The sequence below is a fragment of the Macrobrachium rosenbergii genome, chromosome 30, assembly GCF_040412425.1.
Source record: "Macrobrachium rosenbergii isolate ZJJX-2024 chromosome 30, ASM4041242v1, whole genome shotgun sequence".
NCBI lineage: Eukaryota > Metazoa > Arthropoda > Malacostraca > Decapoda > Palaemonidae > Macrobrachium > Macrobrachium rosenbergii.
In genome coordinates, this window is record NC_089770.1 from 31,814,706 (window position 1) to 31,840,134 (window position 25,429).

The window sequence follows — 25,429 nt, forward strand, 5'->3', positions numbered from 1 at the left end:
AGATGTATCCTGTGCGAGTGGGCCCAAGCTGACACGAGAGAGAATACTCTCGTGAACACCTGGGGAGCGGTTGAGAGCCTGAAGCAAAGTGCCCTGAATTGGAAGACCGACTCCCCGAGGACAAAGCGGAGGTACTTGCGAGAGGACGGATGGATGGGTATCTGGAAATACGCATCCTTCAAGTCCACCGTAAGCATGAAGTCGTTCTCCCTGATGGAGGCCAGCACAGTTTGCGCTGTTTCCATCATGAACCGAGTCTGGCGAACGAAACGGTTCAAGGGAGAGAGGTCTATGACCGGTCTCCATCCCCCTGAGGCTTTCTCTATGAGAAAGACGAGGCTCTAAAAGCCTGGAGACTGGTCCGACACGACTTCTACAGCACCCTTGCTCAGCATGGCTTGCACTTCTTGCTGTAGTGCGATGTCCTTCGACGAACCTGGAAGATATGTTTGGAGATGGACCGGAGAGTAGGTGAGGGGAGGCCGAGACTCGAAGGGTAGTAGATATCCCTCCCGAAGGACATCCACTATCCAGGTCGCAGCTCCGTGTCACTGCCAAGTTGCCCAATGGCTCGACAGGCACCCCCCACCTTCGGCAGGTTTTGGGGGAACGCCGCCCCTAGCATCTCCCCTTCTTCTTCTTACCCTTGCCCCCTTTACTGGCTTGGAAAGTGGGCTGAAAAGGGCGGGAGGGACCCCCCTTCTCGGGGAAGAAGAAGGCTGGGTGTTTCCTCAGGACCCCTTCGAAGACTGGGACTTCTTAGGGGCCGAGGAAGTGCCAGCCTGGCCCGAAGACCTGGCAGCAGTGGGGTGCGAAGACCCGGAGGTCTTGGCCACTGCCTGGTGAACAAGCCGGTCGCTGTCATCGGCACGGAGCTTGTCCACCACGGCATCCACCAACTCTCTAGGGAAGAGAGAGGAGGAACACAACAACGGTCCATTCCGAAGGGCGATAGCTAACTCGGGACCTACAGACCTGGAGAAGCGAGAGAGAACGGCATCCCACCGCTTTAGCACAAGGTTCGCCCACAGGTTTGCAATCTGGTGGGCGAGGTATGAAATAGCCCTACCTCCAGACTGGCACAGTCTCCCAAAGGCAGAGTCCTCCCCAGGTACAATAGCGCCTGAGGAAGCAGCTACCTTCGATACTGTGAATGACCACAGATCGAGCCAGGAGACTGCTTGGAAGGCCGCCATGGCGGTGGCTTCCAGGGTTGCAGCGTCTTGCTGGGAGAGGGATATGCTCTCTGCAGTCAATTGCTGCAACAACAGATCTGGATCCAAACGAGCCAGGTCCGGGTCAACCTATTTGGTCAGCAGCGCCCCTTCCACTGGAGCATAGAAATGCTTCTGACGAGGCAGAGGAGGAGGAAGAAGCTGGTCGAATACCCCCTCGGCAAGCGCGGACCACGGCAGCCCCACCAAAGCCTTGGGTTCCTTCTTGGGTCCCCAGAAGGATTCGAGGCGCGACGGACAATCCACAGACGAGGGTGTGGTCCCTTCCCCGAGGTCATTGTGCTGACGAATCAGCGCGATAACCTCTGCAAAAGTCCTCTGTATTTCGGGGGTGTCCGCATCCTGGGGCAGAGAACCCTCGAGTCCCTCCAGAGTGCGGTCCTCCTGAACTACTCTCCCTGCAGGAGGGAGAACCTCGGCAGACCCCCATGGATCTTCCTGAACTACGCGGGCGTAGGACCTGGTCGAGCCAAGAACCGAGCCAGGTGCATACCCCCACGCAGTAGAACTCTGAGGAGAACACTCCCCAGAGCTCCTCCTCTCTGACTCGCACCCCCTGGAAGGAACTGAAGGGGCAGAGGGGACAGGTGAGGAAGATCAGGCGCTCCCACTGGCTTTACTGGCAGAACCAGCAGAGGCAGTGGGCCGAGAGCGGTCACCAACCCGCTGTGATGACGAGCCCCCGGGTCGAGGAGACTGCTTCAGCCCAGGTGAAGTGATCTCCCGAGGAGAGCGGAGCGGCTCACGAGAACCGAGCGGCGCACTCGCCTCCCCCGAGCCAGGCTGGCCACGCGGACGTGGCCGGGGACTGGGAGGAGTCAAACGCGTGGCTGACTGGCACGAGCTTGCGCTGTCCTCTGGACGCACCCCAGTCTTCTTCGAGGCAGGAGCCTCTCGGGAAGACTGAGTAGGGGACTTCTTTCCTACCTCTCCTTGCGTTCGGCCCCGCGGGGCTGAAGCACTATCCCGGGAACCTGACTTGGCACCTGAAGGAGTGCCAGCAGGGAGAGACGGAGCACCTGCATGCTTTGGCTCTTTCTCTCACCCCACGCCCTGGTCTGTACGGCGAGAAGTTTCTCCCGTATCAGACTGGGGTACCTGGGTCTCCTTGGGGACCCGGGTACTCGGAGCAACTCGTGAACGAGTGTCCGAAGCGGACGTGCCTGCATTGCCAAACCAGCAAGGTGAGGCGGCACACCGAATCTGGGGTAGGCGAGTTCCCGCAGCCAGGGCGGCATTTCGGCCATGTTCACATCGACGTTGTTGGGCCCCTTCCCCCGGCAGGCGGGTCCAGATATCTCCTGATGGTGGTAGACTGCTCAACAAGGTGGCCCAAAGCCACGCCAATGCAAGAAGCCACCGCCAGCGCATGCGCCGAGGCCCTGCTCTCCAGTTGGATCAGCCGCTTCGGCATCCCTGACCACATCACAACCGAATTGTGGTCCTCCCTGGCCCAGCTGCTGGGGACAGCTCATCACACCACCACGGCCTATAACCCAGCTGCCAACAGCTTGGTCGAGCGTTTTCACAGGTCTCTGAGGGCGTCCCTTATGGCTCTCTGTACCGCCGGGGACTGGAAGTACCAGCTGCCGTGGGTCCTCCTCGGGTTGAGGACCTCCCCCAGGGCCGACGGCGCCCCGTCCGCAGCCGAGAAAATCTACGGCGAGCCCCTTGTGGTCCCGGGCGAGCTAGTGACAGAGGATCGCCACTGACCAGGCCCTACAGGGGGCCCTTCCGCGTGCTGGAACGGAACGATTGGGTGTCAATCAACCGAGTCAAGCCCTCCCTCCTGGAGGAGGACACAGCCGTCAGCACACCGCACCCTCCGCCGGTGCAGCCGCCGCCACAACCGGGCCCTCGTAAGAAGTGGACACGCGGCGGCCCCTGGAAAAGGCCGCCCACACCCGCAATCAGCCACCCTCACACACAGGACATCCCTCCGTTGTCCTCACACAGCTGGGACACTCTTCAACACCCCAGCAGATACGCCGACTAATCAGACATTACCTATGTCTTTGGGGGGGGAGGAGAGTATTTGTAAAGTCATTTGTAAAGTCTCTGCTGATCATGTTATTTGTAAAGTCCCTGCTGAGCAAGTTTTCTTTGGTGACGGCCCATTTTCTTTGTATCCACAATTCGTCACACCTGACGGGCCAGGTCACGTAAATCCAATCATTTAAACTATGTATGTAATTATTTATCTGTCCTCAATTTATGTACCATGTATTTCTTCTTTCGCAGGCATCAAGATTGTATTCAACTTTAATTCTGTCTATTTTCACATTGTAAATTGTACTCGTTCGCTATATTTTATTGTTAATTGTTATAAACCTCAGGTCACCTATGCTCCCATTGTATTCTGCGGCGCGACGCCAGTCTGCTGCTACATAAACCGCCTGGATCATGAATAAATCAGCAGTTCACTTTTTACCTGCTCGTTTCTTTTGCACCTCTTAAAGATTATGATGTAGACTTCATCAACAGCAAGCTCCTGGAGTGTCAAAATGCAGTAGCAGACAGACAATGACCCTAGAATCCTTACGGCAGCTTTTCTGAGCTTAGTGAGGCCTGAAGAATGTGCAGAGTGCACTGCAAAGATTGTGCAATGTTGGAAGAGCAAATATTTTGGAATGTGTGCAGTAAGACATACTCAACTTTTGTATAATGCATAAGTTTTGTTATTAAAGAATAATAATGTGTGTATTTGTCAATGCATGCCATCATCTGCATACTAGACTATATTTTTGCATGCCTTTGCAAACCTTTAAATTTGTTCGCCTGATGAGGTCGACATTTGAATAGGGTACTTGCTAAAAGTAAATTACAAAGAGTAATCATAAATGATAAATCATAAGATTATAATCTGATATCTGTCTGTATGAACCCGTCATTTGAATATGTGGTGACATGATCATCCATTAAGTTAAAGAAGTGCGTTCTCAACATCTCCAACTCCCCATATGCACATGGGTAAAACACTATAGTAAAATCTTGATAATACCTTTTTTATCAACAAGACAAACCATTTTTAAGGTTAAGATATTGATATTTTTTATTTTATCCTGATTTATTTACTTACTTTTACTATTAGAGTCGCTGGACAACAAAGGCACACTTTATCATTTTTCCACATGCGCAAAATCTTGTTTTTTGAAAGAGGTACAAAAGTCTGACTTTGCCATGCCTTGCTGCCACATGTTTATATATACAAACATTAAGATACACATTTAGTTTAATATTCAATTGCTATACCTCGGCAGCAATACAGAAGGGGAATCATAATTGATGGGTGGTTCGTCACCTGGGGGATTCGATCCCCTGAAAGCAACAACCTCCGACTTCATTGACAAGTCCTCTGCCATTCAGATGTCACTGAAGTTAGAGTTTGTTGTCAGGGAAGGGAGTTCCCCAAATGATGAACCAGTTATTGATTCAATTCCCCTTTGGCATTACCTCAGAGTTAAATTCCTGGTCCCAAATGTCAGAGAACTTAATATGAAAGGAAACTGTCCTTCATGAGCTCATAAGACGTGAGTGAAACTACAAAAGCTTCTGTTTAACGCCATCTTCTCTCACCATCAGCACAGTCAGACATCCCCCTCCCCGCAGTGCAAAACTTCTTAAGTCAGAAATCAGAATTTCGAAGGGAACTGCGAGAGAACGAGAGGTGTGGTGCTGTCAGACGTGTAGAAAATGTACCAGGATATTCACTGTAAGGATGCATAGGCATAGGGGAACGAGATGAGGCTGTAACAGATTGTCTGGCCGGTCCTATAAGAGTCCTATGTACCTCTGTGATAGTTTTGTATTTCTGTTTATTAACTACAAAATCCTTCTCTTATTGTAAATCATAACAGTCAGTCGTCATACATGTTGCTACATTCAGACATTCATGGTCCAGCTGTACTTCTATTACCATTTATTTTTGAAACAACAACAAATGCCATTTAAAAACATGTCGATAAACTGATGAAATACTACGAATCCCAGATGCTGGAAATTCTGACAACGCCAGTTCTCACTACGACGGATTTCGGAGCCCAACTGACTGCACCCCTGCCAATAGATGTCCGACATAGGGATGGTGCTGTTCCAGATGATGAAGTTGGAGCTTCTTGGCAACAGTTCATAGGAGATCTGGTTGTAACGATCAACGGTCCTCTGGTCCCGGAATCTGTTGCTGCGATGTCTCTGAGAGAAAGGGAAGATAAAGTGGTTATGGCAGTCCTCGGATGTTCCTGGAGAAGAGGAAGAGGGAGTGATGATGTTGTCAAGGGATGTTCTTAAAGGAAAAGAGCATTGAGGGATGATGCTCTAACAAACAAGAGGATTATGGAGTGATAGTCAAGTTGTGGAAGCTGGGGTCACTCAGTCTTTTGTCAGTGATGTTGAAAAGGTCTCAACAATCCCCATGTTTCAAACAATTAGTCAAATATCAAAATGTCTGTGCTGATGTAAAGCCAAAGTAAAGAACAGAACGAACAGAATAGCAGCGACACATCAATTAGCAAGCAGTGGAAGTGAGGAGGAGGCAATGATCAACATACCTTCAAATGGTCCTGGAGCTTGAAGACCACTGGTGTGGTCTTGGAAAACTCTGCCAGCAGAGGAGAGAGTTTCTTTAGGCAATCAATAAATGGCACAGATGAAGCCTCAATGCCTTTGGTTAAGTAAATGGAACTTGTAACGGCCATGAAATGCAACGCTGTGCCTGCTGTAGGCAGAGAGAGAGAGAGAGAGAGAGTGAGAAATAAGAAAGTAAGAAAACAGTAAAATGTTGATGTTTGTTTCTTGGAATGTACTATAAAGTGTATACATGTTTCAGGATCATGATAGTTTGTACAATTTTGACGAGCCAAGTTTTCGATCAAAACTGAAATTCAAACGTCAAAAGCAAGACTTCACATGAGTCTCATTAAGGAACAGACCTCCATTCTCGAACAATTTGACACCCATTCTTATTCACCTGAGCTGGTTTTGTTGGATCTGCGAAAAATACCTCACATTTTGAGAGAACATATTCCTTTCTTAGAACCGCTCGCCAGAGTAATTAAATTTTAATTCCGTAATTAAATTTACAGGGTAGCCTGTACGGATTTGATTATTAAAGGTTGGAACAATTGCAGACGAGATGGTTTCCATGGCAATAAATCCCTGGCCCGTCATCAGAGGCCAAAATGAACTATCTGGAGGAGGTCACGCAATAAGACATTTTACTAATACACACACATGCGCAGTTGACAGTAGACTTGGTTCAGAAATTCAAGCTAAAATTGAAGAGATCATCAAATGTACAGATTTCCTTGAAAGTTTAGGAATGGGCCTGCCTATTGGGAGGGGGCAGGGCAAATGAATACTGACTCGAGACCCACAAATGATCGTAGACATGGAAGATGGGAGAACATATCCTTACCTGTGATTAAGTAGGTGGGTTTACTTGCTTTGCCAGACATCCAGGAGGAGAGATATTCTGGCAAGAGAATGAGGCGAGGATCCCAGTAGAACGTAGCCTTTAGTGGGATGTCCAAGTGAAGGAGTTTATGGTAGTTACCAGGTTTCTTATTTTTCCAAAACACCTTGTGGTAGTTGGGGTTCTTCCATTCATTCTGAAATCACATACAAATGCTGTAACTGACAATTCAGTGAGAGAATCGAACTTCTTCTTCTTCACCTCTCAAGCAAGATTTGATCTCGTGTCTTGCGAGTTCCGAGAGCACAACTTTAACGATCCCGCGAAGAGAGAAATTAACATGCGAGAGACCTTTCTGTGGAAGTATACCTGGTATATTGGACAACATCCAAAGAGTGATGATTACCAAGAGTAAGAGCCCGGTCTCGTCAGTAGCAGAAACTTTAAATAAAAAACAACTAATTTGATCGAGCGGCTTCAGAATAATGTGCTTCGATGACAGACTACCTCTCACGCCGTCAACTGACCCATGGTTCATCCTCTGCTGATGTGTCAGAGGTCAATCAAATCATACCAAGAAATGAAGTGGACAGCTGAAGCTGTGCAAGTGCTGCTATCACCTTGTCTGTTGTCCTGTTTCTGATGTCAGTAGTAGTCAACCTTTTGGTGTTGACAGATAGCCAGCCAGCCAGTAATTCACCTTTCATTTTTTCCACTCTCTTAGACTGAGTGAATATCCTGTGTTTATGTTCATGACACTGAATGATTTCACATTGATGCATGACGGCATTCCGTTATTTCATTAGATCATTGATTAACTTTCTGATATATCCCTGCCTCTAATGTAGGACTACAACTCACCTAGTGCATTCACATGAGGAGTTTTCAAGAACATTACATTGGTTTACGTTTGGTATATAAAAACTTCCTAGGTGACATACCTTTAATAGAAAAAATATGCAGTTTCAACGCAGACACTATCAGCGAGGATAATTTATTAGTACTGGAAGGTTTCAATGCTGAGGTCGTTCCCAAGAACACACAAACTCTCAAATTCATATCCATGGAAAAAGCTCCTCATTTGATCACGTAAGTTCATGTCATGAGAGTATGTGTAAAGATCTATATATATATATATATATATATATATATATATATATATATATATATATATATATATATATATATATATATATATATATATATATATATACATAGATATCACACATTACCACAGGTGAAAAATAAGAAACGGGGTGTAGGTCCTGACCGGTTTCGACTTTATTTCAAGCCATTGACGAAGGACTGATACAGAGTGTGAGAAGTCACAAATATATATACTACAAGAACAGTACTGACGAACATACACAACCGTTAGAGGCTCCATATCACCACTCAGGCCGGTGTCGAGGTAGGAGTGGCCTTTAAAACTCATTTGGCTAAAACTCACAATAGACTCTCAGGGGACATTGCTGTTAAACAGACCATACCCCCCCTCAGATCCACACCTGACAGGTGTCATGGAGGCGGAGTTTGGAAACTCATTAACATTACTACCCTCGTACTGTGTTTACAAATATGATAATCCTATTTTCATATATCTCTACTGCCTACCTTAAAGTTTAAACAATTTACAAATTTCTTTTGATATTAAAGGATCAAGTTTATACATCCCTTGACTGATATTCATATTATGGTTGTAACTTTCTTTTATGAAGCTAGATTCAATGATGTTCCTTTCCAGTGCATTATTAGAATATACAATCCTTTTTGCCCCTTCCCAGTTGATAGCATGATTGTTCTCCCTAACATGTACAAATATACCACTGTTCCCTTGTGCATATCTCACACATTTCTTATGTTGTTCAATTCTTTTTTCCAGTGCTTTCCCGGTTTGGCCAATATAAAAGTTGTCACAAGACTTACACGGAATTTTATATACACACCCTTTAATATTGTCTGGGGAGTTCTTGATAAGTACATTTTTCATTGTTGTATTGTTCTTAAATGCGACATTAACACCAAAATTCTTAAGAAGATGAGGATATCTTTCATACTATTATTATAAGGCAGAACAAGCAAATTTTTTTGTGTTGTAAAAGGTTCTTTCTGGTTTTGATACATAGTCTTTTTTTCCGCTTCAAATGCACTGTTTAATACACTATCAGGATATTTCAATTTTTGCCTGCTTTCCTAATCTTATCTATTTCATCATCAATATATTCAGGGCTACATACCCGTAATGCTCTTAAAAACATAGATGAAAACACTGACTTTTTTAACCTTATTGCTTTGTCCAGAATAGAAATGCACATAGGAAGAAATATTAGTGGGTTTTCTATACACACTATATTTAAACCCACTACTATTTCTTCGTATGAGGACATCCAGAAACGGTAAGCACCCATCATTTTCCATTTCCATCGTGAATTTAATGGATGGTACTAATTGATTTAACTTAGCAAAAAGTTTTTACATCTTGGTTCCTGGCCATACACAAATTATGTCGTCAACATACCTAAACCATGTTACATTACGTGGGATTATGTTGTTTAATATCTTCTTTTCAAAAATTCCATATATAAGTTACTTAACACTGGGGATAGAGGTTTCCCATTGCCATACCAAAATTTTGTGAGTAAAATTTACCATCAAATTCAAATTTACAATCTTTTACACATAATTTAATCAGTTCAATTAAAGTACTTTTAGAAAATGGGATATCCAGCTGTGTGTTCTCTAACAATTCAGATAAAAACGCCATCAGATCATCTATTGGCACCTTTGTGAATAGTGATACAACATCAAAACTTACAAGCCTGGATTCACTATTAATCTCTACACTATTTAGTTTATTTATCAAGTCCACATTATTCTTGATATTTGCATTTGAGATGGTACCTACTAATGGGTTGAGAATATCTACTAAGTACTTCGCTAGCTTGTATGATGCGGAACCAACTGAACTGATAATTGGCCTGGCAGGAAAGTTTGCTTTGTGAGTTTTTATTGTACCATACATGTATGGTAGCGATGGAGAGGTCACACACAACTTCTTTATAAGGCTTTCGTTACCTTTTAACAGGTTTTTCACTTTCTTATTGAAACCACTATTCACATTGTCTATTGGGTTCTTATTTAATTCTTTATATGTGTTATCATCCGATCTTTCTGTGTTCTTTTCCCCATCTTGGAATATGCCGTCAGTGAATTTGCCGACGCCCTCACTCAAGCTCATACCAACAAGGAACACCTGCGGTTTTTACGTGAATGTCGGGATGAACAAGTGATACCAAGATCGTTCATAACCAATTCCTTGCTGAAATTAGAAGACCAACCCTTCGGTGAAATACAACGTGCCATATTGGAAAAACATATCAACATCAAAACATTGGAAACCAAAAAGAATTTTGAAGATCTCACGAGGAAAAGACGACATTTTGAAGCCTCAATACCACCAGATTGGAGAGATTCCTCCGTGAATATTGTCATGTGAAGATGAGGAATCAAGTGTATCGGAAACTGAAACGGAAACACGATAATAAAATGAAACTGTTGATTGAAAGAAGCCCTTGGACCAACAACGCCAATCATGAATGTGTCGTCAACTTATCAAACAAACAGCTGGATAGAAATGTAACTAGTGCCTTAGGCTACGGTTTAAACTTTGCTCTATCTCCTGGCGGAAGGAACAGTGTGGAAATAACTAAAGGACTGTGTAATTTGGAAAAATATAGTGATTTAACGAATGAAGAAGTGAACATGGTTAAGGGAGTGATTTATGGAAGTATGAAAAAATCAGACACCACAAACGTCCCCAAAAGATTTATGGTTGCTATTAATGAACTGAAAAAAGATAAAAATATACACATGACAAAAGCAGATAAATCAGGCGCCCTTGTAATTTTAAATAAAAGTGAATATATAGAAAAAATGCAAAATCTTTTAGGTGATGATAACACATATAAAGAATTAAATAAGAACCCAATAGACAATGTGAATAGTGGTTTCAATAAGAAAGTGAAAAACCTGTTAAAAGGTAACGAAAGCCTTATAAAGAAGTTGTGTGTGACCTCTCCATCGCTACCATACATGTATGGTACAATAAAAACTCACAAAGCAAACTTTCCTGCCAGGCCAATTATCAGTTCAGTTGGTTCCGCATCATACAAGCTAGCGAAGTACTTAGTAGATATTCTCAACCCATTAGTAGGTACCATCTCAAATGCAAATATCAAGAATAATGTGGACTTGATAAATAAACTAAATAGTGTAGAGATTAATAGTGAATCCAGGCTTGTAAGTTTTGATGTTGTATCACTATTCACAAAGGTGCCAATAGATGATCTGATGGCGTTTTTATCTGAATTGTTAGAGAACACACAGCTGGATATCCCATTTTCTAAAAGTACTTTAATTGAACTGATTAAATTATGTGTAAAAGATTGTAAATTTGAATTTGATGGTAAATTTTACTCACAAAATTTTGGTATGGCAATGGGAAACCCTCTATCCCCAGTGTTAAGTAACTTATATATGGAATTTTTTGAAAAGAAGATATTAAACAACATAATCCCACGTAATGTAACATGGTTTAGGTATGTTGACGACATAATTTGTGTATGGCCAGGGAACCAAGATGTAAAAAACTTTTTTGCTAAGTTAAATCAATTAGTACCATCCATTAAATTCACGATGGAAATGGAAAATGATGGGTGCTTACCGTTTCTGGATGTCCTCATACGAAGAAATAGTAGTGGGTTTAAATATAGTGTGTATAGAAAACCCACTAATATTTCTTCCTATGTGCATTTCTATTCTGGACAAAGCAATAAGGTTAAAAAGTCAGTGTTTTCATCTATGTTTTTAAGAGCATTACGGGTATGTAGCCCTGAATATATTGATGATGAAATAGATAAGATTAGGAATGCAGGCAAAAAATTGAAATATCCTGATAGTGTATTAAACAGTGCATTTGAAGCGGCAAAAAGACTATGTATCAAAACCAGAAAGAACCTTACAACACAAAAAATTTGCTTGTTCTGCCTTATAATAATAGTATGAAAGATATCCTCATCTTCTTAAGAATTTTGGTGTTAATGTCGCATTTAAGAACAATACAACAATGAAAAATGTACTTATCAAGAACTCCCCAGACAATATTAAAGGGTGTGTATATAAAATTCCGTGTAAGTCTTGTGACAACTTTTATATTGGCCAAACCGGAAAGCACTGGAAAAAGAATTGAACAACATAAGAAATGTGTGAGATATGCACAAGGAACAGTGGTATATTTGTACATGTTAGGGAGAACAATCATGCTATCAACTGGGAAGGGGCAAAAAGGATTGTATATTCTAATAATGCACTGGAAAGGAACATCATTGAATCTAGCTTCATAAAAGAAAGTTACAACCATAATATGAATATCAGTCAAGGGATGTATAAACTTGATCCTTTAATATCAAAAGAAATTTGTAAATTGTTTAAACTTTAAGGTAGGCAGTAGAGATATATGAAAATAGGATTATCATATTTGTAAACACAGTACGAGGGTAGTAATGTTAATGAGTTTCCAAACTCCGCCTCCATGACACCTGTCAGGTGTGGATCTGAGGTGGGGTATGGTCTGTTTATCAGCAATGTCCCCTGAGAGTCTATTGTGATTTTTAGCCAAATGAGTTTTAAAGGCCACTCCTACCTCGACACCGGCCTGAGTGGTGATATGGAGCCTCTAACGGTTGTGTATGTTCGTCAGTACTGTTCTTGTAGTATATATATTTGTGACTTCTCACACTCTGTATCAGTCCTTCGTCAATGGCTTGGAAATAAAGTCGAAACTGGTCAGGACCTACACCCCGTTTCTTATTTTCACCTGTGGTAATGTGTGATAAATGAATCACGTACAAAAGTGATAATAATCATACATAGATATATATATATATATATATATATATATATATATATATATATATATATATATATATATATATATATATATGAATGTCTTTTCCTGTAATACTGCAGTGTAATATGAATATAAAAAGGCCCATAAAACAATATTTAAATGTTGCAACCATATATTTCGGGCACTTGCTTCTGTGGCCCTGTTCACTGGTAGAATATGGACAGATGAAATGTTACAAGCGTATATATACAAGGCATATATAGGTGTGGCATTAAGTCTTCGTGGTATGCAGGTGACCGTTTCCTAAGAAGGAGGAGAATAACCAATTCCCTAGTGGTTTTTGGCCTCATTAACTCCCGTTTGGTGACGATTCTGGAGGTCGTATTCTCTCGGCCACCCTCTCCAGAAGCGGTCTGAGGATTAAAGCGTCGATGTCGTCCGATTTCCAATGTCCTCCTGACAAGTTCATGTTGTTGGTTTGATTGATGATAGCAGATTCCAGCATCTTTCTTTTGTACGGACAGCTACTTTTGAAAACCAGCTCCACCCCCCTCCAGCTTATGGAATGGCCAGTATCTCTGATATGTAGGAAAATCCCAGAGATACTGGCCATTCCATAAGCTGGAGGGGGGCGGAGCTGGTTTTCAAAAGTAGCTGTCCGTACAAAAGAAAGATGCTGGAATCTGCTATCATCAATCAAACCAACAACATGAACTTGTCAGGAGGACATTGGAAATCGGACGACATCGACGCTTTAATCCTCAGACCACTTCTGAAGAAGGTGGCCGAGAGAATACGACCTCCAGAATCGTCGCCAAACGGGAGTTAATGAGGCCAAAAACCACTAGGGAATTGGTTATTCCCCTCCCTCTTAGGAAACGGTCACCTGCATATCATCGAAGACTTAATGCCACACCTATATATGCCTTGTATATATATGCTTGTAACATTTCATCTGTCCATATTCTACCAGTGAACAGTGGCACAGAAGCAAGTGCCCGAAATATATGGTTGCAATGTTTAAATAGTGTTTTATGGGCCTTTTTATATTCATATATATATATATATATATATATATATATATATATATATATATATATATATATATATATATTACAGTATGTGTGTGTGTTTAGCCTAATTGAGAGTAATGTTGTATTTATGCAATGTACGTTTATGCAAGCATTTAGTATCTGATGGTGACTGGAACTTTCCTCCCGAAATCTGGAGGAGTGATTCAGGTCAGGAGACCCTTACCTCTTTCATTCCAGAGCTGTGGTACTTCATCCGACGACTAACGATGCGCTTGAAAAAGGCCTCAAAGAGATTCCTAACGTGAGAATCTCCCACAAAGACGAAATGCACAGACGGCCTCTTGGAAATAGCCACCACATCCGAAGAAGACGATGCTGAGGAAGAGGAAGAACCAGGACCCTTCCAAGGATTGGGCTGGCTTTTGTTCCTGTGAAGGGAGGGATTGTAAAGTCTGAGGAACGAGAAACATCACTTTTTCATTTTCTTTCTGGTTACGTTTTCAATATCTGAGTTGGGGTTAAACACATGACCATTATAATTAAGAATGGGAGACCACAGCAGGCGTCTCTACTTTGTGTACATCATTACTGAAAGCAACATGCAGTCATAAGCTGCTGCACAAATACAAACAAAAAGCTTCTGATGAGGTTGGTCACACCAGCAACCAGAATGAACTGAACGAATTAGAAGAAAGGAAAGAGTTTCACCTGACGACTTCCCAGAGATCCCAAACACACTCCGAAACTTCCTTCATCGAGAACTTCCTGAACGTGAGAGCGTCGTTGCAGGTGAACCTGGCTGTGAGGCTTTTGTACGAATAACACTGCCGAAGGAAGTAACGACGCTGAATGGGAGGGGGGAGAGGAACCCTCCTGCGCAGAAGTGAGGAGGAGGAGGAGGAGGTTGACGTGGAAATGTCCTCTGGGACCCTCTGGACTGCAGCTAAAGAAGAACGCGGAAGGGGCCTTTGCAGCGTCGTCTCTAACTCGAAGTTCTGGAACCAGGAGAATGCGACCGCGGAGACAACACACGCGACCAGGATCGCCACGGAGCGCCATCTTCCGACTCTCCTCTTCTTCTCCTTCTTCTTGTTCTTCCGCAGTTCCTCCTGACTGTCAGTCTGAAACGTCACCCGGGATACAGGTCATAAGATTCACCTTTGTGAAAGACTTGTTTATTTTGTTGGTTCCCTTTGAATATTATCATTACTGTCACTAAAGAAATACTCATTGTAGCATGAGTCTTAGAATGAAGAAACAAATCCAGTTATGTATATGTACAGTCACTCAAAAATGTTTTGCAACATGTTCCAGAAGTTTTCGTTCACCTAATAGTAATTTGTTCTTTTGATATTTACAAGGAAATGTAATTTTCTTATTCGATTTTGGTTATTAATCATACGGTTAACAATATAAAAAAGAATGGTGAGTGAAAAATTCATATTACGAAAAATGACGAAACATTTACAAAAATTTCACTTCAGATGATTGGGCAAAAGAGTCAAAGAAGAAACTACATTTCGAATCCAGATAAAAGCTTATTGAACTAATAAAATAATACTGAATAATCATCAATGAAATTATATATAAATAAATAAAGAAAGAAGTCAACCATTATCGTTGTCAGAAACAAAAAAGAAAAAATCTCCTAACGTCGTATGTTATCGTGTGACTCCACATTCGGGCAGGAACGTTAAACTAAACTGTCACGTCACTTGCACCGGTAAGTTGGACAAGAGACTCATCCACACCACAATCATTAGCTTGTTAAGACTAATATTTCTATCGTAGATATTGCTCGGCAGCTTAGTGTAAATAAAACAACCATGTATAAAAGGATACAACAACAAAGAGAATGACGAAACATGATAAATTCATTGTAAAAACTACTGTTAAGGATTATCATCGGATGATCACTGAAGCAGCTCCGCCTAACCCCGACAACCGATGTTGCTATAAAGAGAGAACATTACGCTCTCCCTTCAAGTTGCTGCTCAAACCATCCGTAACAGGCTACATGAGACCAAGATATTATTTCATCATACTCCTACCAAGAAACACTTCATATCAGCGAAACACAAAGAATAGAGGCTAGGGTTTGCGTTATAATATAAATCCAGTGGCCGATGATTTCTGTACGAGTCATCTTTTGCGATGAGGAGGAGACATTCTCCACTGATGAGCATGGTAGTCTTCTTCACTGCTGGCATACTGGCATTTAGCATTTACTAAATTAATTTTGAACTTCTAGCTAATTTTAATTCTTTAGAAACTTAGATAATAAGAAATACAAAAATAGGCGTTATATATTCAGTTAACTTCATAAGAGGCATCAAAATGATAGGCCTAAGTAGCAATGAAAGAGATGAGAAATTACACATGATAACGGCATTATATATATATATATATATATATATATATATATATATATATATATATATATATATATATATATATATATATATATATATATATATATATAATGTATGTATGTTTATATTCTATGTATTACAAAAATAGACGTGAAATCTGTTAGTCTAGTTCAGTATATTTTATATCAAGTTTCACTAGTTCACAATATACATAGGATTAGTCATTCAAAAATTTGATTAATAATAATGTGCAAGCAAATCTTTACAAAAGTCGTATTTGATGATGTTAATAAGACTAATAGTTCAACTTGTAACAGTCGTAGGCCTATGTCTACAAAGTTCACACATATGAAGGAGATAAAACAACGATAGTGATGGCAGTTGGAGATGAAAATATCAAAACATAAGAACAGAATGACCTCTGAAGTATTATAGTAACATCCTTTAATTAAGTAAAATATGACAACAGTAAGCAGTATCAGAAAAAGCCCTGTTTAAGGGAAACTGCAGGTAATTTCTCGGACCCACCACTAGTGCTCAGTTGTTTCATGGGCTTACAACTGAGTTGCCAAATAGCGCCAGATGTCGCTATTATAAGCTGTTGTCCGAAAAGTTTTGAAGTATGTTGCAAAACTTTTTTGAGTGATTGTACATATATTTGAAGATAAATCTGTACAGATTGATTTCCCGAAAGCTATCTGTACAGATTTATCTTTAAATATATGTACATACGAGTATAAATAACTATGGATTTGTTTCTTCTTCTTCTTATTATTATTATTATTATTATTATTATTATTATTATTATTATTATTATTATTATTATTATTATTCAGAAGATAATGAACCAAATTCACATAGAATAAGCCCACCAAAGGGCCATTGGCTTGAAATTCAAGCTTCCATAGAATATGGCGCTCATTAGGGAGTAAGAGAGGCAAAGGGGAATACGGAAAGAAGGCGTCCCACTTATTAAAAAGGAAAAACAAATTAACAAATCAATAAAGAGAGAAAAAAATAATTAAAATGCGAGGAGAATAGCAGCATTAGGGCAGTGGTGCATTGCATCTTCACCTGAACTTCTGAAGTTCCATTGCACGACATCCTAAGTAGGGAGACTGTTCCACAGATCAACGTGTGAGGAATAAAGGACCTAAACACTTTATTCCTGAGAGCCGGTCTGTCCATACACCTGTCATCCAGGAGACTTACCTTCTGTACGAAACCTCAAGACTCTTTTCACCAAAACAACACCTGGAATCTCTCCTCATCCTTCATTGTTCAGAAATCTCTCATTTCATTCTTTTTCTGTCTGGATGACAGGTTCCACTGGACATATCTTATTCATTTCAGTTACCTGCCATCCCTCTCTCTCTCTCTCTCTCTCTCTCTCTCTCTCTCTCTCTCTCTCTCTCTCTCTCTCTCTCTCTCTCTCTCTCTCTCTCTCTCTCTCACTATGTCGACTTCTAATCTATCTCTCCAACTACTTAAGAAACTAATGTCAGTGGCATCAGGAAAATCAGGATTAAAAAGATATCCATATTTTCAAAAAAATAAAATATATTTTTATACATTTTTGTGTATTGCACAGAGTGTTTTACAGTGATGGAAATCTAATGCATTATTCTGTGCTCGAGGATGGGTAAGAACAAGTTTTTTTCTCTAACTGCGAATGTTTTTTCTTTCCAATTTCTGGAGAACAGCCGAAATTAAACGGATTTTTTTGTGGTTTGATTCCATATAGTCTTCTACCTTGGCCAGAGTGCAAGCAACAGGGTCTTTCTCTCAATATATTGAGAAACTACCGTTAGAAAGATAATAGACAGAAAGATAGATAGATAGATAGATAGATAGATAGTTAGATAGACAGATAGATAGATAGATAGATATACTCACCATTTCTTCTAAACGAGGCAGTGTGTTTGAAGCTCCTGGTTTCACTGAATGAAGTTTCTTCCTGCAATGAGTGAACTGAATTCAAGAAACAATCTTTATCTGTTTTTCTATGCAGGTCATATATCTATGTAGAATAGAATGGAATAGGATATAGAATTTAGGCCAGAGGCCAAGCACTGGGACCAATAAGGTCATTCAGCGCTGAAACGGAAATGGACAGTCGAAAGGTTTGAGAGGTGTAACAGGAGGAGAAGCTCAAAGCAGTTGAGGCATTATGCATCAGTTGTTAGGAGAGGGTGGAGAGTCAGAGGGAAGGAAGAGAATATGGACGGAGGTACAGTAAAAGAAATGAAAGGAAACGCTGCAAAGAACCTAAAGTAAAGCCTACAGTGCACTGCGTGAGGTGCACTGACGGCATTACCCTGCCTACAGGGACGTATCTCCGTAGGTTTTAGCCCTCTGTTTGCATCTGGAAGATGGATCTGGAAGTGTTGGTTCCTCTGGAACAAACGGGAGATTCATGAATACCTTCGCAGGCTGATAGTCTCTCTCGCAAAAGCTTCCCTCCATCAAACAAGACTCATTCGTATTCCTTCAACACCTGCGCAGTGAATTAACTACATTTCTCCTGCTCTGTTCAGTTCACTGGGTGACTGATTTCACTGACATGAATGAAAATCCCTGTACTAACGGTACCCTCTCTCTCTCTCTCTCTCTCTCTCTCTCTCTCTCTCTCTCTCTCTCTCTCTCTCTCTCTCTCTCTCTCTCTCTCTCTTTTATTGCCTTTCTTCCTTTGCTGGTCTCCTCTCTTTTTCAAAGCATTTATCAGGTCACCCAACATAAAGATTCTCCTTGGCTTTCATGGGAGAGTTCTATGTATGTGCTTTTATTATATATATATATATATATATATATATATATATATATATATATATATATATATATATATATATATATATATATATATATAGGATATGGGAGGTAAGAGCCACAATGAAATACTCATTACATGGTGTACTAAATATATATATATATATATATATATATATATATATATATATATATATATATGTATATATATATATATATATATATATATATATATATATATATATATATATATATATATATATATATATATATATATATATATATATATATATATATATATATATATATATATATATATATATGTATATAAAGTTAGAGCTTTCGTCCAACTGCTGTGGACTTGATGACTAAAATGGAGTATGGAAGAAAACTCGTGAGGCAAAGCAAAGCAGGAATCCAAACATATAAATCAATCATCGTTTTATATGTGTGTATGCGCACATGGTTTTGTTCTCAATTATTACTTTGAACTTAAAACAAATTTGAATGACTAGAAATATTTCTAAAAAATTGAAGTCAATGGCCCCTGTAGGAGGCTTGTTCTATATGAATATGGTTCTTTACATAATAATAATGACAATAATAATAATAATGTTAGTCTCAGTAATGCCTAAGTTTCCATCAAAGGCATTATTTAACGTAATGAGGGCGCCTTTAGTACACCTTCTTGTGGTTCTGTCCAAGCATTTGTACACAACTTGACCATTTCTGAAATCTTTTCTGTGAGTCCTTTCCAGGCGAGCCGAGTCACAGAGTATTCCCCAATTTACGCCTGAAATATGTTAGTTTTTGCGCTTCCACCACCACACCACCACCACCGTCACCACCGATATCTTGTCTGAAGATATTGGTGCTTGTGATATTGGTTGAATGCATTTGATTCCTGCTCGGCGCGTCTGGGTAAGGAATTGTGCACAGAGTAGATCTCAGAAATGGTCAAGTTGTGTACAAATGCTTGGACAGAACCACAAGAAGGTGTACTAAAGGCGCCCTCATTACGTTAAATAATACCTTTGATGGAAAACTGGGCATTCTGAGAATAATAACTATTATTATTATTGAAAAGATGAACTCTATTCACAAGGAACAAGCCTTCACAGGGGCCACTGACTTGAAATTCAAGCTTCCAAAGAATATTAAGGGGCTCATTTGGAAGGCATAAGAGCAGGCAAAGGGAAATACAGACAGAAGAGAACTCAATAAAAAAGAAAAAAATAAATTATAGAATTGATAAATCGATAAAAAATATATTAAAATGCAAGGATGGTTGCAATAAGGTAGAAACGCATTGCATTATAAGCGAAGATATTTGTGGATGAGCGGGTAGTCATTAGTTTGGAAATATTTCTAGTCATTCAAATTTGTTGTAAGTTCAAAGTAATAGTTGAGAACAAAGCCATGCGTGCATATACACATACAAAACGATGATTGATTTATATGTTTGGTTTCCTGCTTTCCTTTGTCTCACGAGTTTTCTTCCATACTCCATTTTAGTCATCAAGTCCACAGCAGGTGGACGAAAGCTCTAATAAGCTTCTTACTTATGTACATTTTTAATAAACTTTGCTTTGCTGCATGTATTTCATTGTGGATCTTACCTCACATTTCTGAGAATTACGACATGGTACGTGCATATTTCATATATACTGTGTATATATATATGTGTGTATATATATATATATATATATATATATATATATATATATATATATATATATATATATATATATATATATATATATATATATATATTTTTTTACACTGTATATATATCTGCTGCTCACCCCCACGTCGCCAGCGAGCCTTCTTCTTCACTGACAGGGAGAGCCTTCGGCGAACTCCTTCCGTTTCTGTCTTCGACTGAGATCTCTGTGTTGAAAACCTCCACGGCAGACTTCGTGTAAAACAGAAGAAGAACAAGAAGAAGAAGAAGCCACAGCAAGACAACAGGAAAATCTGAGCCCAAAGAATCACCTTCCAAACCCACTCGTGACCATCACCCGGGGAAGACTAGGCTACTCACTGGCCCGCTGGCACCTGTGATATGGGCCATACTGTGAGGAGGAGGACCTGCCCCATGAATATTCGAGAAGATCTACAGGTGACAGAATAATCAAATAGAAACATCTATCTCACCTGGCCGACCGTCATGACACAAGCCCTGTAGGGGAGTAGTGTCATCAGTGCACTTCACGTGGTGCACTGTAGGCATTACTTAAGGTTCTTTGCAGTGGTCTTTCCTTAGGCCCCTACAGTAGCTGTTGCAACCCCTTTCGTTTCTCTTCCAGGACGTCCTGCGTTCATGTTATCTTTCTTCCATCTTCCTGTCCTCAATCATCTCCTGACAATCGTTTCACAGCGCTTCAATCCTTTTTACTGTCAGTTTCCAATTCAGCGCTGAATGACCTTATAGGTTCCAGCGCTTGGCACTTGGCATGAGTCCTAAATGCTGTTCTGTTCTGCCACGACATAAGAACGAAAAATACTGAAGGACTGTTTTTCGTCTGCCTTCGGCCAATGGCTCCCTCAGGAGCAAGAACTCTTTCCACCAAATGTTTCGCGAATATTCTGTCGATGGAAGACGCCTCAGACTTTGGTCGAATTGCGTGAGAAACTGAGAGACGGGAGGAAGGGAGAGAACAAGCGCCACCTTCAAGCAGAGAGCAGCAGCGGCAGAGGACGGAACCCATCGCTGGATTTCTGTCGAATGTCGTCAGGAATAAAATCGATCACCTTTCGCCTTCTCCTCATTCCAACACCTGTGATGGGATGGATGTTCGACAAGAAAGCGACAGTGGAATAATTTCTCCTCACTGGTGAAGGAAGGACGCTTCTTGTCGGGGAACCAGTGGGAAGAGCAGTGCAATGGTGCGCCTTTGGAGTCAACTGTCAGTGACTCCTCTTCACTCATTTACTGTATTGTGTTCGCTCAGGCCCCTCGGTGAGTGAGTGAGTGAGTGAGTGAGTGAGGAGGGTCTGCTGCTGCCTGCACTGAACGTTATATATTCATGAACTTCCATGTTCTCGTCTGGCCTGCTCTTCAGAAAGAACAGACTATAGGAATGAGGCCAAATGCCAAGCGCTGGGACCTGTGAGGTCATTTAGCGTTGAAACGGAAACTGAGAGTAAAAAGGCTTGAAAGGTTAAGTAACAGGAGGGGGAAAACCTCAAAGCAGTTGAAGCAATATGAAACAATTTTTAAGAGAGGGTTAAGGAAAGTCAGATGGAAGAAGGAGAATATGAACAGAGGTACAGTAAAAGGCATGAAATGGGGTTATAGCAGCTAGGGGTCGAAGGGACGTTGCAAAGACCCTTAAATAATGCCTACAGTGCACCGCATGAGGTGCACTGTTGGCACTATCCCCCCTACAGAGCTTATCCTAAGAGCACTGTGACGTTCTCTAGCGTCAGGTTTAACACTACTCAGTTTGCTTGCAGCTTATATATATATATATATATATATATATATATATATATATATATATATATATATATATATATATATATATATATATATATATATATATTAGGTGTCCCAAAATAATATATACACTTTTTGAATCATTGTAACTTATTCAGTTTATATATTTTGACTTGTAAATAAGATTGATACAAGAGAAAGAATACACATTTGAAGAATCTGAGAGTAAAATATACAAAAAACATAGCAAATTAACGTTTATAAGATAAAAGCTACTCAGAACAATGGCAGAATGCTCATATAATGATGAGTTCACTTCAAGTGCTCAAACTGGTTGGCGTTCTGTTCAATACACTTTTCATATCTTGAAGAAATGGACCTACAAACGTCCAGCAACATTTTCTCTGGTATTTGAGCTTCTTCTCCAGTTGCTACTCTCATTTCAACAATTGTTCACATTTATCTTTTAGAAACCCCCACAAAAAGAAATCCAGTTGTCAAATCTGGTAATGTAGGTGGGTATTCAAGTGTCCCTCTTCTTCCAATTCTGTTTTGCATATTTTCAACCAGATGAGTTCTCAGGTTGAAAGTTCTTGCTGGAAGTAAAGCTTTGTATATATATATATATATATATATATATATATATATTTTATAAACACTTTTGTACGTGATTCATTTATCACACATTATATTGATGATGAAATAGATAAGATTAGGAATGCAGGCAAAAAATTGAAATATCCTGATAGTGTATTAAACAGTGCATTTGAAGCGGCAAAAAGACTATGTATCAAAACCAGAAAGAACCTTACAACACAAAAAATTTGCTTGTTTTGCCTTATAATAATAATATGAAAGATATCCCTCATCTTCTTAAAATTTTGTTTTAATGTCGCATTTAAGAACAATACAACAATGAAAAATGTACTTATCAAGAACTCCCCAGACAATACTAAAGGTGTGTGTATATAAAATTCCGATCTTGTGACAACTTTTATATTGGCCAAACCGGAAAGCACTGGAAAAAAGAATTGAACAGCATAAGAAATGTGTGAGATATGCACAAGGAACAGTGGTATATTTGTACATGTTAGTGAGAACAATCATGCTATCAACTGGGAAGGGGCAAAAGGATTGTATATTTAATAATGCACTGGAGAGGAACATCATTGAATCTAGCTTTATAAAAGAAAGTTACAACCATCTATGAATATCAGTCAAGGGATGTATAAACTTGATCCTTTAATATCAAAAGAAATTTGTAAATTGTTTAAACTTTAAGGTAGGCAGTAGAGATGTATGAAAATAGGATTATCTTTTGTAAACACAGTACGAGGGTAGTAATGTTAATGAGTTTCCAAACTCCGCCTCCATGACACCTGTCAGGTGTGGATCTGAGTTGGGGTATGGTCTGTTTATCAGCAATGTCCCCTGAGAGTCTATTGTGATTTTTAGCCAAATGAGTTTTAAAGTCCTACCTCGACACCGGCCTGGAGTGGGGATATGGAGTCTGTAACGGTTGTGTATGTTCGTCAGTACTGTTCTTGTAGTATATATATTTGTGACTTCTCACACTCTGTATCAGTCCTTCGTCAATGGCTTGGAAATAAAGTCGAAACCGGTCAGGACCTACACACTGTTTCTTATTTTTCACCTGTATATATATATATATATATATATATATATATATATATATATATATATATATATATATATATATATATATAACAAATTCTTGTAACATGTGGAGAGTGTAACCCTGTAACTGTACTTTCGAAAAAGAATGGTCCGATAAGCCCTCTGGCTGATAGTCAACACCATACAGTGATTCCAGGCAAATGCAAGTGACGTTCCACTGTAACATGAGGATTTTCCAGTGCCCAGCAACTGCAATTATACCGATTTATTGAGCCATTCAATTTAAATGTCGCTTCGTCACTCCAGATGATTTTATGAGGAAATTCATTATCACCTGCACATCTAGCCAGGTACCACTCACAAAATACAACCCTTCGATCAGAATAATCTTCATTGAGAGCATGAACAAGCGCTGGAATAAAACTCTTCCATTGAGCACGCTTCTTCAAAATGCGACGAACGCTAGATTTTGGAATATCTGTTTCACGTGAAATTTGGCGAACTGATTTTGTTGGAGAATTCTGAACAGTAACAATAACGTTTTGCTCTCCTGTTGGGCTTGTCGATGATCTGTGTCGTCCAGAATGGCCCTTTCTCATACACAGGATGCTGCTTCCATGCTCCTCAAAGTTAGCTAAGCTGCGTAAAATAGTTACACGTGATGGTGCGTTTCTGCCGGAACTCTCTTGTGAAGCGTCTTTGTACTTCAGCTCGGATTTCCAGAATGTTTTTAAAATAAATTTTTTTTGTGCTGGAATGTCAGTTGAGTATCCTCCATCATCAACGGTTAGTCAAATCTGAAATAGAAAAAACGTATTATTAACTATTAATATTTGAAGAGTTTATACATTATTTTGGGAAACCCTACAGTATATATATATATATATATATATATATATATATATATATATATATATATATATATATATATATATATATATATATATATATATATATATATATGTGTGTGTGTGTGTGTGTGTGTGTGTGTGTGTGTGTGCAAAAGTCAAATGTGGAATGATTTGCCTCAACGGAGCACTTGTCGAATCTTCTGATGTCCAAATGTCCGAGCTACGTCTAATGAATTTCTTCAGGCGAGTCTGTTTCATTTTCTGTTCCGTCGTTTCTAATCCTTCATCACCATTTCCTTTAACTGTCTCTCTCTCTCTCTCTCTCTCTCTCTCTCTCTCTCTCTCTCTCTCTCTCTTCGCAGGGTGAGTTCCCTTAGGAGCCCCTTCGCCTCATATGCAGTCTGTTGACTGTCGGTAACAAGGGTTATTATCTTCAGCTGAAGATCTAAAGAAAGAGAGAAAGAAATCTGGACACTACTTGGACTTGTTATCTGGGCGTCACCTCCTCCTCCGAGGTGCTAGTGCTAAACATGGCGGAAGCTCCTTGGGACGCCGTGTTTAGTACTAGCCATTCGGGGACCAAAGTATCATATACACCCATTTCCATATTGCGTGGTCGACAAATATATTAATAAGCGATATCTTCGTGCGGCCGTCTACTTTACATCGACCATACGGTGTTTAGTACTATATATATATAGCACCTGGGAGTGGGTGACGTGCAGACAACAAGCCCAGTAACACCGAAATAGGCCTACAGCACCGGGGACAAC

At 40.3% G+C, this 25,429-nt stretch overlaps 1 protein-coding gene across 1 annotated transcript; it reads right to left on the bottom strand.

Moving 5' to 3' along the window:
- Positions 1–4,296: 4,296 nt before the first annotated feature.
- LOC136854800 (N-acetylneuraminate 9-O-acetyltransferase-like) lies at positions 4,297–14,718 on the bottom strand. Its single transcript, XM_067131357.1, has 5 exons — positions 14,296–14,718; positions 13,811–14,015; positions 6,649–6,841; positions 5,783–5,949; positions 4,297–5,426 (listed from the first exon to the last, which is right to left on the bottom strand). The coding sequence occupies exons 1-5, from the start codon at positions 14,340–14,342 to the stop codon at positions 5,148–5,150; spliced, it is 891 nt and encodes a 296-aa protein (XP_066987458.1). The 5' UTR covers positions 14,343–14,718; the 3' UTR covers positions 4,297–5,147.
- Positions 14,719–25,429: the final 10,711 nt, after the last annotated feature.